The following is a 12,749-nucleotide window of genomic DNA, read 5'->3' as shown; positions in this document are numbered from 1 at the left end:
TACTGTTTCAGCTGTAATTTCTTGAAACACCTCATTACCAAGATGCCCAGTGACTAAAGTCATTAATATGGTGCTGTTCAGATGTTAGTGACTTTTATGCAGAAATGATTAAGTTATATTGATAAGCAGGAATTCTAACATTCCTCCAGAATTTACTCAGAGGAAAATGAGGAGGCCTAAAATCAGGGAATTCTGAGGTTGAAAGTTTAGGTAATAGACATTGTAGGGAGGGGAAGGACACTATCAGCTATGCACTTTAACCTAAAGTGGAAGAATCAATTGGTCAAAATAGAAAGCTTAATTTTGGTCTTTTTCTGCTGTCATTTATTATTGTTACTTGCTAGAAATGAACGCGCTTGCCTTCCATCCTCTTCCTCCCCACTCAATTGTGGGGGAAGGGATGATGGGGCAATAATGACAGCAAAATTACGTGGTAAGTGCATCATCCCCACCACCAGTACAGTCCTCTCACTCTCCTACTCCACATCACATTCCCTCCGCCAACCCACCCAAGAGCAGACCTCTCTCCTCTCGTCTCCCTCCCACCTGGGATCCAATTCGGGTTGAAGACGCTTCTGTCATCTCTTTTCATTCCTAGGCTTGCCAGCTGAGAAAAATGCACTAGCCCTTGGCGAGTGTCAAATGTATTTTCCAATGCTTATTAGCCATAAATGATATATGTCTAATGTTTTTTGTTTGCATGTTTCTGAATGTTATGCTGTTAGCCCCTCCGGTAAATCTTGAATTGGATTAGGAGGCTATAAAAATATGCAAATAAATAAATAAATGCTTGTTAAGAATGGTAGCAATGTTCTACTCTGATGATAGAAATGTGCATTTTTGTAATGCTGTCATCACAATGAAAAACTATACAGTAGGTTCCTACCATGGATGGAGGTTGTTTTACCTGACATCTACATATAAGAAAAATATGTAAGGATTCTGAGTGCTAGTGGGAGAACAGCCTTCCTAATCTCAACTTTAATAGAGGTCTTCAAAATCAACTAGAAGAACTCTTCGAATCTCCAACTGACTGCAATGTCACAGTACCATTCAGATGTCTGACATGACATTCTATCAAAATGTATTTATTCAGTTTCATGGAAGATTTATGGGCTGCATGGAATAGAAATACAATTTTTTTTAATAGCTTTGTGTTTGCTGCAAGGCTGGATCACATTTAGACAGAATCGCAAGCAATACATACCATGCAATGCGCCAAGTATTTCACAAGCACCCAACAGAACCAAAGAACCTACCATGCATGCAAATTAGACCCAGGAGTCAACAGGCTGGGGTTTAGTGTCGCGAACATCCACCAGATTCACCGAAGCCCTGTTACTCCTGGTAATGTGTTTCTTATTTGTGTCATTCTGCAGCAACAGAGTGAAGGAAGTTAAAAAAAGGTAAAAGAAAGTGGATTAATTAAACAGGTAAGGGAACGAGCACAGAAACTGGTCAGCTAATGAGGATTATGAGCAAGAAAGAGAATTAGTACACAGGAGAGAAAAATTAGTGTCTGCATAAAGTAAAAGAGCACATGAACGGCACAGGCTGAGACATCTATTGAGCTGGACAAATAAGAAAATCAGAGATGTATATGAGCTGTTGAGATGACATAGGCACTTTCAGTAAATGTGACACCTGAAAGGGGCCTATGTGGCCCAAAAAGTTCACAATAATGACATATTTCTGTAGTTTTCACATTGGTCCAATAAAAGAGAACAGAGTTTTCTCCAAGTTCAATAAGACTATTAACATGTCACTACAGAGACAGTAACAAGCATTCCTCTGGCAGAGTATTTCACAGGTCATTTAAAAGCATCTCTATGCTAATAAAAGTCAGTGTAAAATGAACATTTCCAGGTTGCTTGTTCCTGCTCCTGTCTGCTCTGTCTACAGTTAAAGATAAAAAGTTTTTTCAGCTCTTAGCTAGTGCTCTCTCTGCTTATGACATCACAGACAGCACGAAGGCTTGGCATTAGAAGCCATTTTTACAGGTGAGAACCCACAAAGTAGTTACAGAGCAGCAACACAAAGGCAACCAGAAGTCTCATGCTTACAACACGACCATCAGCATGGAGACACTATAAAATGGGCTGAAAATACAGCTGGTGGCCGGCCAGGAGCACACCTCATGAACTCAGCAGCCTTAAGCTTTAGCAATGCTTCATGCATCAAAGAGGCTTACAAAAAGCCCAAACGTTGCAGACATGGAAAGAATAAGGTTTTGCTCTGGTTATATCAGTAAATGGAGAAACAAGGATGAGGAAAGCAGCACATCACAGGGGGGTGGACGCAGGCAAGCTGGGGCTCAAAAGCCTGCACGTGTTTCACCCAATATACGTGACATTGCCTGGATTATATTTGTAGGCTTGGGATTACACATCTGATGAGTTGTATGATAAGACAAACTGCTGTCTACAACTTTAACAAGAAGCTTGACTCCAAGAGACTCAAAATCAAGCTCTGACTGTTATTGGGACTAGATTATGGAATGATTTACCTGAGGAACTGCAAACTATTCACCATTTGAGAATTTTTTGGAAAATGCTTAAGGCATTTTTATTTAGAGAAGCTTTTTCTGTAAACTACAGAAGTTGCTTCTTGATAAGTGATTTTTAAATTGTATATTTTGTGTTTAGTGTGTTTTATTTTATGTTGAATATGTAGTCCTCAGCATAATTCTATTAATATAGGCAAACTATAAATATTTTAAATACATATAAATATTAAATACAAGATTATAAAACTATCAGGACTTATGCTGAAAATGGGAATTTCCTGTAATACCAATATGCTCCCACTGCTTAACAGATCACACTTATTAAAAGCAATTCTGATTTTTATTATTTGGGAAGAGGGATCATGCATGATCATCCTTTTCTTTTATAGATGTGATATGAAGATGTAAGCTGAAAATTCTCACAAAGAGCTTCAGAGAGCACTGAACACAAGAGAACGGGCCCAACACACTGGACCTACTGTATGGTCCGGTGCCTGTGAGCTCCTAAAGCACTGCATGGAGGTCACAACCTCTGACTTAGCAGCCTTTCACACAACCCGATCATCCAGCAGGTTCAGTGATTTTACACACAATACTTGGCAATGATGCTTGAAACCAAATGTGACCAAGAAACAAAGTATGTTGATACCAAGTGGGATAGAGTCTTTCCTGGTTTGAAAAAGATACCATCTTGCATATTGTGGATGGACAGAATAGTATACAGTGCATGGAGGTCCATATTCAGCCACTATGCGGCTCAGCTAGTTAGCCATATAAACCTATACAGCTAACTTAGCCTGAATATTCAGCAGTAAAGGCACACCACTAAAGTTAGTTGGATAAGTTTATTCGGCTAACTTTAGGACAAGTCTACGAATGACCAGACTTAGCTGGAAAAGTTATCTGCCTAACACTTAATATTGGAGTTAGCTGGATAACTTAGCTGGCTAACTCATCTCCTCCCAGTTATGCCCTTACCCCATCTGAATAAATAATTATCTGGCTAAGTGGTAGCCACTGATCCAAGCCATATATTCAGTCACCACCACTTAGCCGGATAAGTGATGCTAAATATGGACCTCATGATTACTACACTGTTTATACACACACATATGTACACTTTTTCAATTTTTCACTATGAAAACAAAAAAGGAAGACTGATTGGCATGGCTACTTTAGATCATCCAAAAAGTGCTCCCTTTTGTCATGCAATCATTCTAAAATACTATAGAAACAAAAGTCACACATTATCTAAGCACCATATATCAGCTGATACTGCAAGAGAGTTCTCAGTATATGGTGCCTGGACAGTATGTAATTGTGGTGCTGTTAAAACCCACTTTCTGTTGTGTTTCGTCTCTCTAGGGGTAGATATTCAAATGCTATTTAGCCAGGTATGATGAACTTATCTGGCTAAGTGGCTACTGCTGAATATCCGGCTATACCAATTAGCTAGATAAGAGACTTATCTGGCTAATAGTTACCTATATAGTCAGTGGGCAAGCAGTGGGCGTAACTGGGCGGTGCTATCTATCTGGCTAACTTAACCTGATAAGTAGCAATATTCAGTCTTTTCTGATTAAGTTAGACGTGGCCCATAGCAGGTCTAAAGTTAGCTGGATAAGCTTATCCAGCTAACTTTAATACCTATCTGGATATATTCAGTGGCATTGCCGTGCCACTGAATATCCTGTGTAAGTTAGCTGGATAAGTCTTATCTGGCTAGCTTTAAATATAACTTTAGTTATAACTATTATCAGAGCAAAGTCTCTTCCAATGGTCTGGAGATGAATGAAATAAAGTACATGTTGTCTTCTTAAAACATTTACCCTAAAGGGCACAAGTAATTCTCCTTTTGCTGCATTGTCTACAGCAGAAAAGTGACTTCCCACAGACGTCCATGCAAGATCTCATGGAAAGAAATATCCATAATCCTATGTTTTGCACCTGAGGGCTGGGCCCTTGCAATTTTCACTCCTTAGCAAAGAGCTCTCTCAATGAGGGGATTTCTTCCATTTTATGCACGTTGGATAGGAAGCGGTATTTTTTTCACTAGGGTATTAATAGCTCGGTGTAACTTGGAGTGTTTGCATTCTTTAATGAGCAATAAACAGTCAAGCAAAGCCTAAGAATTACATTACTGGCAACCTAACTCCATGTCATGGTAATTTACTCCTGTTCAATTTTCTTTATTTTGTGTACACAAGAACACGGACTATTCACAAAATATGATGTCAAGTCAACAAGCCATGTGTGTGGCAGGGTTTACTGCACATAAAACTACTGCACTGTGAAAATTTTTGGATGGGAGTTAGAAAGTCAGAACGCAACAAAAAATGTATGAGAGCACCAAAATCATTATCACAAGTCTACCTCTGTTGTGAATTTACTTTTGCATTTCTTTTTTTCCATAAGTATAGCAAAGAATATTTGCATGAAAGCAAGACCATTGCCAATATTTCCCTGGCTCCTTCTGCATCAGTATTTCCGAATATTATATTTTGTATATTTCCAACCTGGGAAGATTTCTAATGTTTCCGACCCTCATGTTCTCTCTCACAGACACATCCAGTCAAATATCACGTACTTTCAAAGGTTCTTTCTCTGATGCATCCCCTGCACCATCATTGCTCCTGTATCTGCGCTCTTTCTCTCTGTGATCAATGGTGGAATATCCATCTGCAAAGAAGGAAGCTTAAGTGAGGGAAAGAACAGCCATTCCAATCGAAGCTGAAAAAAATCCTTCAAAATTCTGAGGCCAGACACAAATATGATCATGTTACTCTCTTTTGAAAGAACTCCATTGGCTGCCTGTACTTTTGAGAATAAGATTTAAGAGTCTGTTTTTTTGAGCGGTACATACAGGTCTCCCATGTTGTGTGGTGGATCTGCTGAGCCCATACCAACTGCAAAGAGCACGCTGCCAATCACAGAAAGAACCCCCTTAGGATTCAGTCACTAGTGGATATCAGACTCAAACATATGCCTCAAACAACATTTAGTTACCAGGCATTTTGGTTATGAAATGCCTTACCAATGGATATTCAGTCTGAAGCAAATTATTTTAAGTATAGAAACTAGCCGCGGCCTATTTTCTCAGGCTTTTAACTGTTAGCAAATCAGAGTGATCTGGGAATGGAGATAGATTTAATATGAGGGTATGTGAAGATGCTCGCATATTAGAATGCAATTTTGCCTCTTCATTGGATATTTTCATTTTTGGATCATTACCGATATGTATCTGAATAGGGGTATGCTAGCTTGCTTTATTATTTTCCTTTATTGCTTTTTTTTTTTCTTTGTTTAAAAGTGAGAAGCTAATTTGTAGTTGTGTCTTGTTTATTGGATTATGAAACTGCATTTAGAAATGTAAACTGCTTACATTTTTTTTATAAGCAGTATGTCAAATGTAACAAACAGTGGGCCTGTATTTAGTCCTTCACTAACTTAAGCATTCTTATTCCAATCATGGAAAACAAATATGAGGAGGAGAGAAGCTACTAATATAGAAAATAATCACCAGAACTTAGTTTTTCAATATCTTGCCCAAACATGCCAAACTCATTCACACTCAATATACCACACTTTATATTTTGATATTAATTCCTCCACTCCAAGGCACATTATATAAAATCCAGCCAGATTACAACTGTTGGCTTAGCTGGGCTTCTCCATTACCCAGTGACCATCCTTTGTGGTTAATAGGTGTGAAACAATTGAAACTCCTTTTCACAAGGATTCTTTTGTTAAGATGTAGTTTCCCCATTGCTAAGAGTTGTGCCAACCTATGACCTGAATCAAGAGTCTGTACCCAGAGATCATGTACAAGGAAGGGCAAGTGAAATTATCAGTTGAGTAGAGTATAAGAAGATAGCTGGGCAGATAAAATATTTGCATTTATCATTGGCTGGGCCCATACTATGGAACACGATGCCACCCGAACTCAGATTACAGAATAATCTCAAAACTTTTAAGAAAAATCTAAAAACATGGCTCTTTAAAAAAGCCTTCACTAAAGAGTGTGGAGGGTAGAGAATGAAAGTACAAGGTAATGCAGATGAGAATGAATTTAATCAATCCTACTTTTAAGAAGTAATATTTCAAAGCGATAGTAACTCAATAATATACCTGGAATTGACCAACATTACTCAAATAATGATTTTATTTATGAAATTGTAACCGAACTTTATTGGCACCTATTAGAATGTAAGATATCCTACATTTACTTACCTTAGTCTATGTGCCTATTTGTAAACCGTTGCGATGGTATATAACTTAGCGACGGTATAGAAAAGTTTTTAAATAAATAAAATAAATAAATAAATTTAAAAGAAAAAAAAATATAAAAAATTGTTGTGACTGCTATTCTATGTATATGGTAAGTTGTCACTTCATGAGGAACACTAAAGTCAAGAAAACAGATCACTACAAACAAGCATCTTCCCAAGCTGGGTTACAATACTTTATGCCCCTCTACCAGCAGATGGAGACAGAGTAAGCTGACATCACAGTATATATAGTCCTGTCGTGACATCAGCCTGCCAGTATTCTCTTCAAAAGCAACAAAAACTTGATTAAAAATAGACAGCCATTTTTGTACTCAACCAATAAGAAGATACTTAACTAAGGCAAGAACATATGCATGCTAGTCTAGAGACTGGATGACCACTTACCAGTAGTCAGCTGGAACACGTAGCCACAAAGGAGGACCATCACACAATCATTCAGCAGCCCAGTGTGGGAAGCTGAATCCATCTATCCAGCTTAAGGAAAATGAAATTATCAGGGAAATTGTAATTTTTTTTATTTCCCAGCATGTGGATAGATGGATTCAGGTCCAGTGGGATGTACCCAAGCTACTCCCGAATAGGGTGGGAGGCTGCCCGCAGTCCAGGCAACACTACACATGCAAAGGCTGCATCCTCCTGAGTCTGCAGATCAGGATGATAATACCTGGAAAAGGTGTGTAAGGAGGACCACATTGTAGCTCGGCAAAGGTTGACAGGAGACAACAATCTAACCTCCACCCATGACACTGCCTGAGCCCTAGTGGAATGAGCCCTAACCTGAGAAGGCAACAGCTTTTCAGCAGCCACATACGTGGCCATGACCATCTCCTTAATCCAGTGAGCTATTGTAGCCCGCGAAGCTGGTTCACCCTGTTTTCCTCCACCCTGAAGCAATCTATCTTTTGGAAAGGTTCAGAAGCCTCCAGATATCTCACAACATGTCTCAAGACATCCAAGGGACACACAGGCGATATTCTTCCACATCTCTTTCCCTAACCAGGGACAGCAGGGAAATGGACTGATTCAAATGAAAATCCAAGACCATTTTAGGCATGGAATCACCTGAAGAAACAGCTCCTGGCAAGACAAAGCCTGCAGCTCGAAAATTTGAAGCGCAGAACATATCGTCACCAGAAACACCATTTTCTAGGTCCGTAACCACGATGAAAAGCTACACAATGGTCGAAACATAGGGCCTGCCAAGAAATCCAACAAGCTTAAGACTCCACAAGGGTACTGGTAACCACAAGGGAGGACAAAGATGTTTCACTTCCTGCAAGAAATGGGCCACATCTGGATGAGCCGATAATGAATCACCTTTCATCTGGCCCCTGAAACAGGCAAGAGCTGCTACTGTACCTTCAAGGAATTAAGGGCCAACCCATCTGCAAAAATTCCAAATTGAGCGGGATCTTAACTGAGCGAGGAAACACTCCTCGATCCTCACACCAAGCCTCAAACATTCGCCAAACCCACACTTAGGCTAAGGAAGTGGAGAACTTTCGTGCTCATAACAAGGTGGCAATCATCTCAGTAGAACATACATGCTTCAGCAAGTAAGGTCTCTCTCAAAGACCATACTGTAAGACAAAACTGAATTGGATCTTCATGAAAAACAGGTCCCTCATCAGGCTGGGAGGAACCAGGCTTAGTAACATCAGAGTAAGATAATTCTCTCTGAGCCTCTAAGCAGCGCTGGCACAAGTTAGAGGGCACTTCAAGCTGAGATGCCCGAATATGACAGGCAGCACAGAGGGAAAGGCACTTAGGTTTCTTAGCCACAGGCGCCATTAGTAGGTGACTAAAGATGTGCGTCCAGCTGAATTCTTACAAAAAAATTTAAGCGCATAAAATTTAGGTGTTCCAAGGCTATGCACACTGTCACTGCGCTAATCCTGGGCGCACAACCAATATGTTCCAAAATGTGTGCACAGGCAACGCGCCCAAAGAAATTGGATGCACAATTCAGTTGCACAGCTGGACGTACTTGTACGCACTGACGGTCCTGCAGAGGGCAGCCAAACGTGCACAAAAAAGGCATGCAAAAATGCCATTGTGGCCTACCACGTGGCGCACAGCAAGAAGCCTAACTATGGGGCCTAGCCCACCGGGCTGCTCAACCTGTCAGGCTGCCCAGGTCCCTTAACCCCACAGGTGCGGGAATGAATGTCAGAACAATGTGCTGAGCACAGAGACCAGAGTAAGTCCTACAACAACCCCTCTACTCGGTCTCTCTTTTCTTTTTTTTTTTTTAATAAAAAAAACCCCCCAACTTACCTGAGCTCAGCCTTTCCTGGCTGAGTACAGAGACGGGCTCTGGCTTCAGGGCCTATACCATCACCGCCGCACTCTGGTTCCTGCACCCACTGCTTTTCAGCTGTTTAAATCAGCTAAGTCCATGCTGACTGAAAAAAACAGCTACCGGACCAAGGTACTCATCTGAGGGACCACAGAAATCACTTCAGGAATTCTCAACTGGGGGAGGGACCATTAGGTATCACCGCAAGAGAGCGGGGCAACTCAAAACTCCAATTAATTCTCCTCTAAATCTTTGAAACAATCCTCAGTAGTGAAATGCACGTCCATCTCTGCTGGAGACAGAGAATATTGGCAGGCTGATGTCACTGCAGAACTATAAATACTGTGACCTCAGCTTGCTCAGTCTCCATCTGCTGGCAGAGGTGCATAACCTGAATCCATCTATCCATATGATAGGAAAATGAACTTTATAAAATGGTTAAAGTACAGCATCTACATTCCCTTATCTATGAGATGTATGCATTACCCTCAGTTAATCCGGGGTGTAAAACAGATGCATTGTGTGCACTTAGGAGCCAGACTTGACTCCCAAGGCTAAGGGTGAGTAGCTCCAATGTACAACTCCATGGCAAGACAGCAGGACATGAATACAGTTTTGTAAATGAACAGTACTATGCAGGACCTTCAGTAAATTGGTCACAGAAGCATTTAATGCAACATTATTGCCTACTGTGCAACCGGTTATTTCAGTACTGGATGCCCTCATTCAGGACATGTTACAAAAACATCAAGCCCACATGCTAAGTAGGCAACTGTACAAAACAATGTAATGTTAGAAACTAATTAAACCTTATTTAAAAGCAAGGTTGAACAGTGGGTTTTTAATTTGAATGTAGACAGATGAGGATTTTTGAGTATTGGTGAAAGTTGACAGCAGAGGGAAGGAGTGAGAAGAGAGGCAGAGTGCAGAAGTAGGTAGCCTGTTGATGAGCAGCAAGGAGGAGAGGATGAGAGGAGTGGAGATGGCAGGAAGGAATATAGTGAGAGATCATGGTAGATAGGGAGGATAGGATGTAAATGCATATAATGGCAAAGAAAAACATTTTGAAAAAAAGCAAGTTCTGGTGGGAAGCCAATTTAAAGCTGAAAACAGAAGCAAGCCATAGAAACAGTGAAGCAGCTACTACAGCAAGTTAAGGAGACTGAAAGTGCGCAGTAGCAGGTTTTGAAGGTTAGGCGATATTTGGTACATGTTCAGAAAAAACCAGCCAATCAGAGATTTCACATGACCAAAACTGCCAGCAGCCTCTGCCTGAGGTGGTAGTACAGCAAACATGCAATATATCTTCCCTGTGTCTGATTCATGTCATCAGCAACTCCAGCAGCAGAACCCTGGTTAGTAGGGTAACTTTTCAACATCCCATCAGCATCACCACCTTGGAGTTTCTCTTTAGCAGCAAGGCTGCCAAGCTCTGGTAAATAGGGAATTAAAGGAAAGGAGCAGACCACATCCTGCCCTGCAGTCACTTGTCCCAGTCCAGTTGGACCCTTATGGTATCCACCAAATAGATGCTGTTAATTTGTTACTGTCTTATTCTAAACATTGTTGCTGCTTAGAACAACCTCACCTGGCATATGTTAACCAGGGCCTTGAGGAAAGGGACTATACTTTTTGATGACATGCCCATACAGATGTTCTGTATGAGAAATGTCTCATTACCAAGTGGCACCTGTTAGTAATTTGTCTGCATGACATCCCAAATGGTACACACATAAATAATCAAACTAAATATATATCAGCTTTTCATACACAAATGTACTTATTATTAGCATTAGAACTACACGGCTTGGAATCCATGCCACAGGTTTCAGATATCAATTTATTTTCTATGAGAATCAAGTTTTCTTCATTATTAATGACAAATAGGCTCCTCAGTTGGTTTTGACAGCATTGTCAACAGCTAAGTTACAAGCGGGTTTTCTGCTCATAGTAATTCCCAGAACTCTCTCAGCAGTTGAAGAGTTACTGCAACTTATGCTTCCTCTCAAACATTACCTTAAACACTTCTGTGTTATTGCCAGCAAATTCTCACCCCATGTCCTATCTGTGATTCCAGCTAACTAAAACTAATTAAAAAGCAATTAAAGTGGCACTGACGTAAACCAATTCAAAATGCTAGCGAGGCTGCAATGTTCCCTGCAGGCATGCCTCCCTAAAATTTAGTGCTAGAAACTTTCAAAAGCCTACAGTGCCAAAGAAGATATTTTCACTAACGTTGGGAAGTCAATATTCAAAGGCTTTGGGTAACTTCTGGAGTTACCCATAGGGATGTGAATCGTTTTTCTGACGATTTTAAAAATTGTGTATGGTATTTCAAAATTCGTCAGATTTCAGAGCCCTCTGAAACAGATAGGAACCCCATGAATGGTTCGTGTGGTTTTCGTATCATTTTGGGGGTAGGTGAGAAAGGCAACACATCCAAACCACCCCCCCTCCCAACTCACCCCGACCCTTTAAATATAATTCTTTAGAATCCCCCACCCTGCCGACCCCCCCCCCCCCCAATTTTCTTAAAATACCTGGTGGTCCAGCGGGGGTCCTGGGAGCGATCTCCGGCTATTGGCTGCCAGTAAACAAAATGGCGCCAATGGCCCTTTGCCCTTACCATGTGACAGGGGCTACCGGTGCCATTGATCGGCTCCTGTCACATGGTAGGAGCAATGGATGGCCGGTGCCATCTTTAAACATGGCGCAGGCCATCCATTGCTCCTACCATGTGACAGCGGCCGGCCAATGGCACCGGTAGGCCCTGTCACATGGTAAGGGCAAAGGGCCATTGGTGCCATTTTGTTTACTGGCAGCCGATGGCCCGAGAGTGGGAGATCGCTCCCGGGAACCCCACTGGACCACCAGGTATTTTAAGAAAGTTTTTTTTTGGGGGGGGGGGGGGGTCGGGAGGGTGGGGAATTCTAAAGAATTCGATTTTAAGGGTCGGGGCTCGGGTGCAGCCAATTAAAACTCCACAAAACTGAACGCTACGAATCGCGGGAATGAAAATTTCCCACGATCTGTGTACGATTCCGGACCCGATTCACATCCCTAGTTACCCAAATAACAGCCTGGATTTAAAATTTTCTCCCTGCTCCAAATTTACCTGCATAAAGAGAAGCATTCTGGGACTGAGGCTAAATTAGTCAGTTAAGTCTGGTTGGAAAAATACCTGCCCTAAATAGCCAGGTAATGATACCCAAGTAACCTTCCTGCTTACCAGTCCACCTCTGAAACTTTGTTCTGCTGCTGTGTAGCAAGCTACCCTCAAAGCCCCACTAAGTCTATTCCTGATCATGTAGGAAAGTGCCATACTTGAGTAGACTATGCTGGGGGTAGAACATGTTAAATTGTAGCACACCAAGTCCTGCTGACACCAATCATATATGTCTGCCAGCATTAACAGAGAAAGCCTTCACTGAAGCAAGGATAATTCTCTGCAATGGACACACTATTGCTCGTAGAAGCTGGAAATTAGGCACATTGTGTCCATAGCTTTCCCCTTACCGCTAACATTTTCAGTTTCCAGAAGGCTGCTGTTGACTGATCTGAATGTCCTAGCTTCTAATTTACCAGTGCTGTGATTCTGAGCAGCTTTTTTTTATTGGTGAGTGCTATATCCTTGCTGATTTTGAGCTTTCCTACA

The 12,749-nt window shown here is 41.2% G+C and overlaps 1 protein-coding gene across 12 annotated transcripts in view; it reads right to left on the bottom strand.

Moving 5' to 3' along the window:
• Positions 1–12,749, bottom strand: part of ARVCF (ARVCF delta catenin family member) — a 743,011-nt gene that overhangs the window by 3,896 nt on the left and 726,366 nt on the right. For 9 of the 12 annotated variants that reach the window (XM_029572000.1, XM_029572001.1, XM_029572002.1 and 6 more), the window contains 2 exons: positions 5,094–5,185; positions 1,260–1,373 (listed from right to left, as the gene is read on the bottom strand). The exons of 2 other annotated variants lie outside the window; for them this stretch is intronic. In XM_029572000.1, coding sequence (XP_029427860.1) covers positions 1,272–1,373; positions 5,094–5,185 — 194 coding nt within the window. In that variant the 3' untranslated portion in view covers positions 1,260–1,271. The remainder of the gene's footprint in view (positions 1–1,259; positions 1,374–5,093; positions 5,186–12,749) is intronic. One more of the 12 variants, XM_029571998.1, reaches the window with a different exon arrangement.

The sequence above is a fragment of the Rhinatrema bivittatum genome, chromosome 11 (assembly GCF_901001135.1).
Source record: "Rhinatrema bivittatum chromosome 11, aRhiBiv1.1, whole genome shotgun sequence".
NCBI lineage: Eukaryota > Metazoa > Chordata > Amphibia > Gymnophiona > Rhinatrematidae > Rhinatrema > Rhinatrema bivittatum.
Note: the sequence above shows the minus strand (reverse complement) of the source record. Positions and strands in the feature narration are given on the sequence as shown.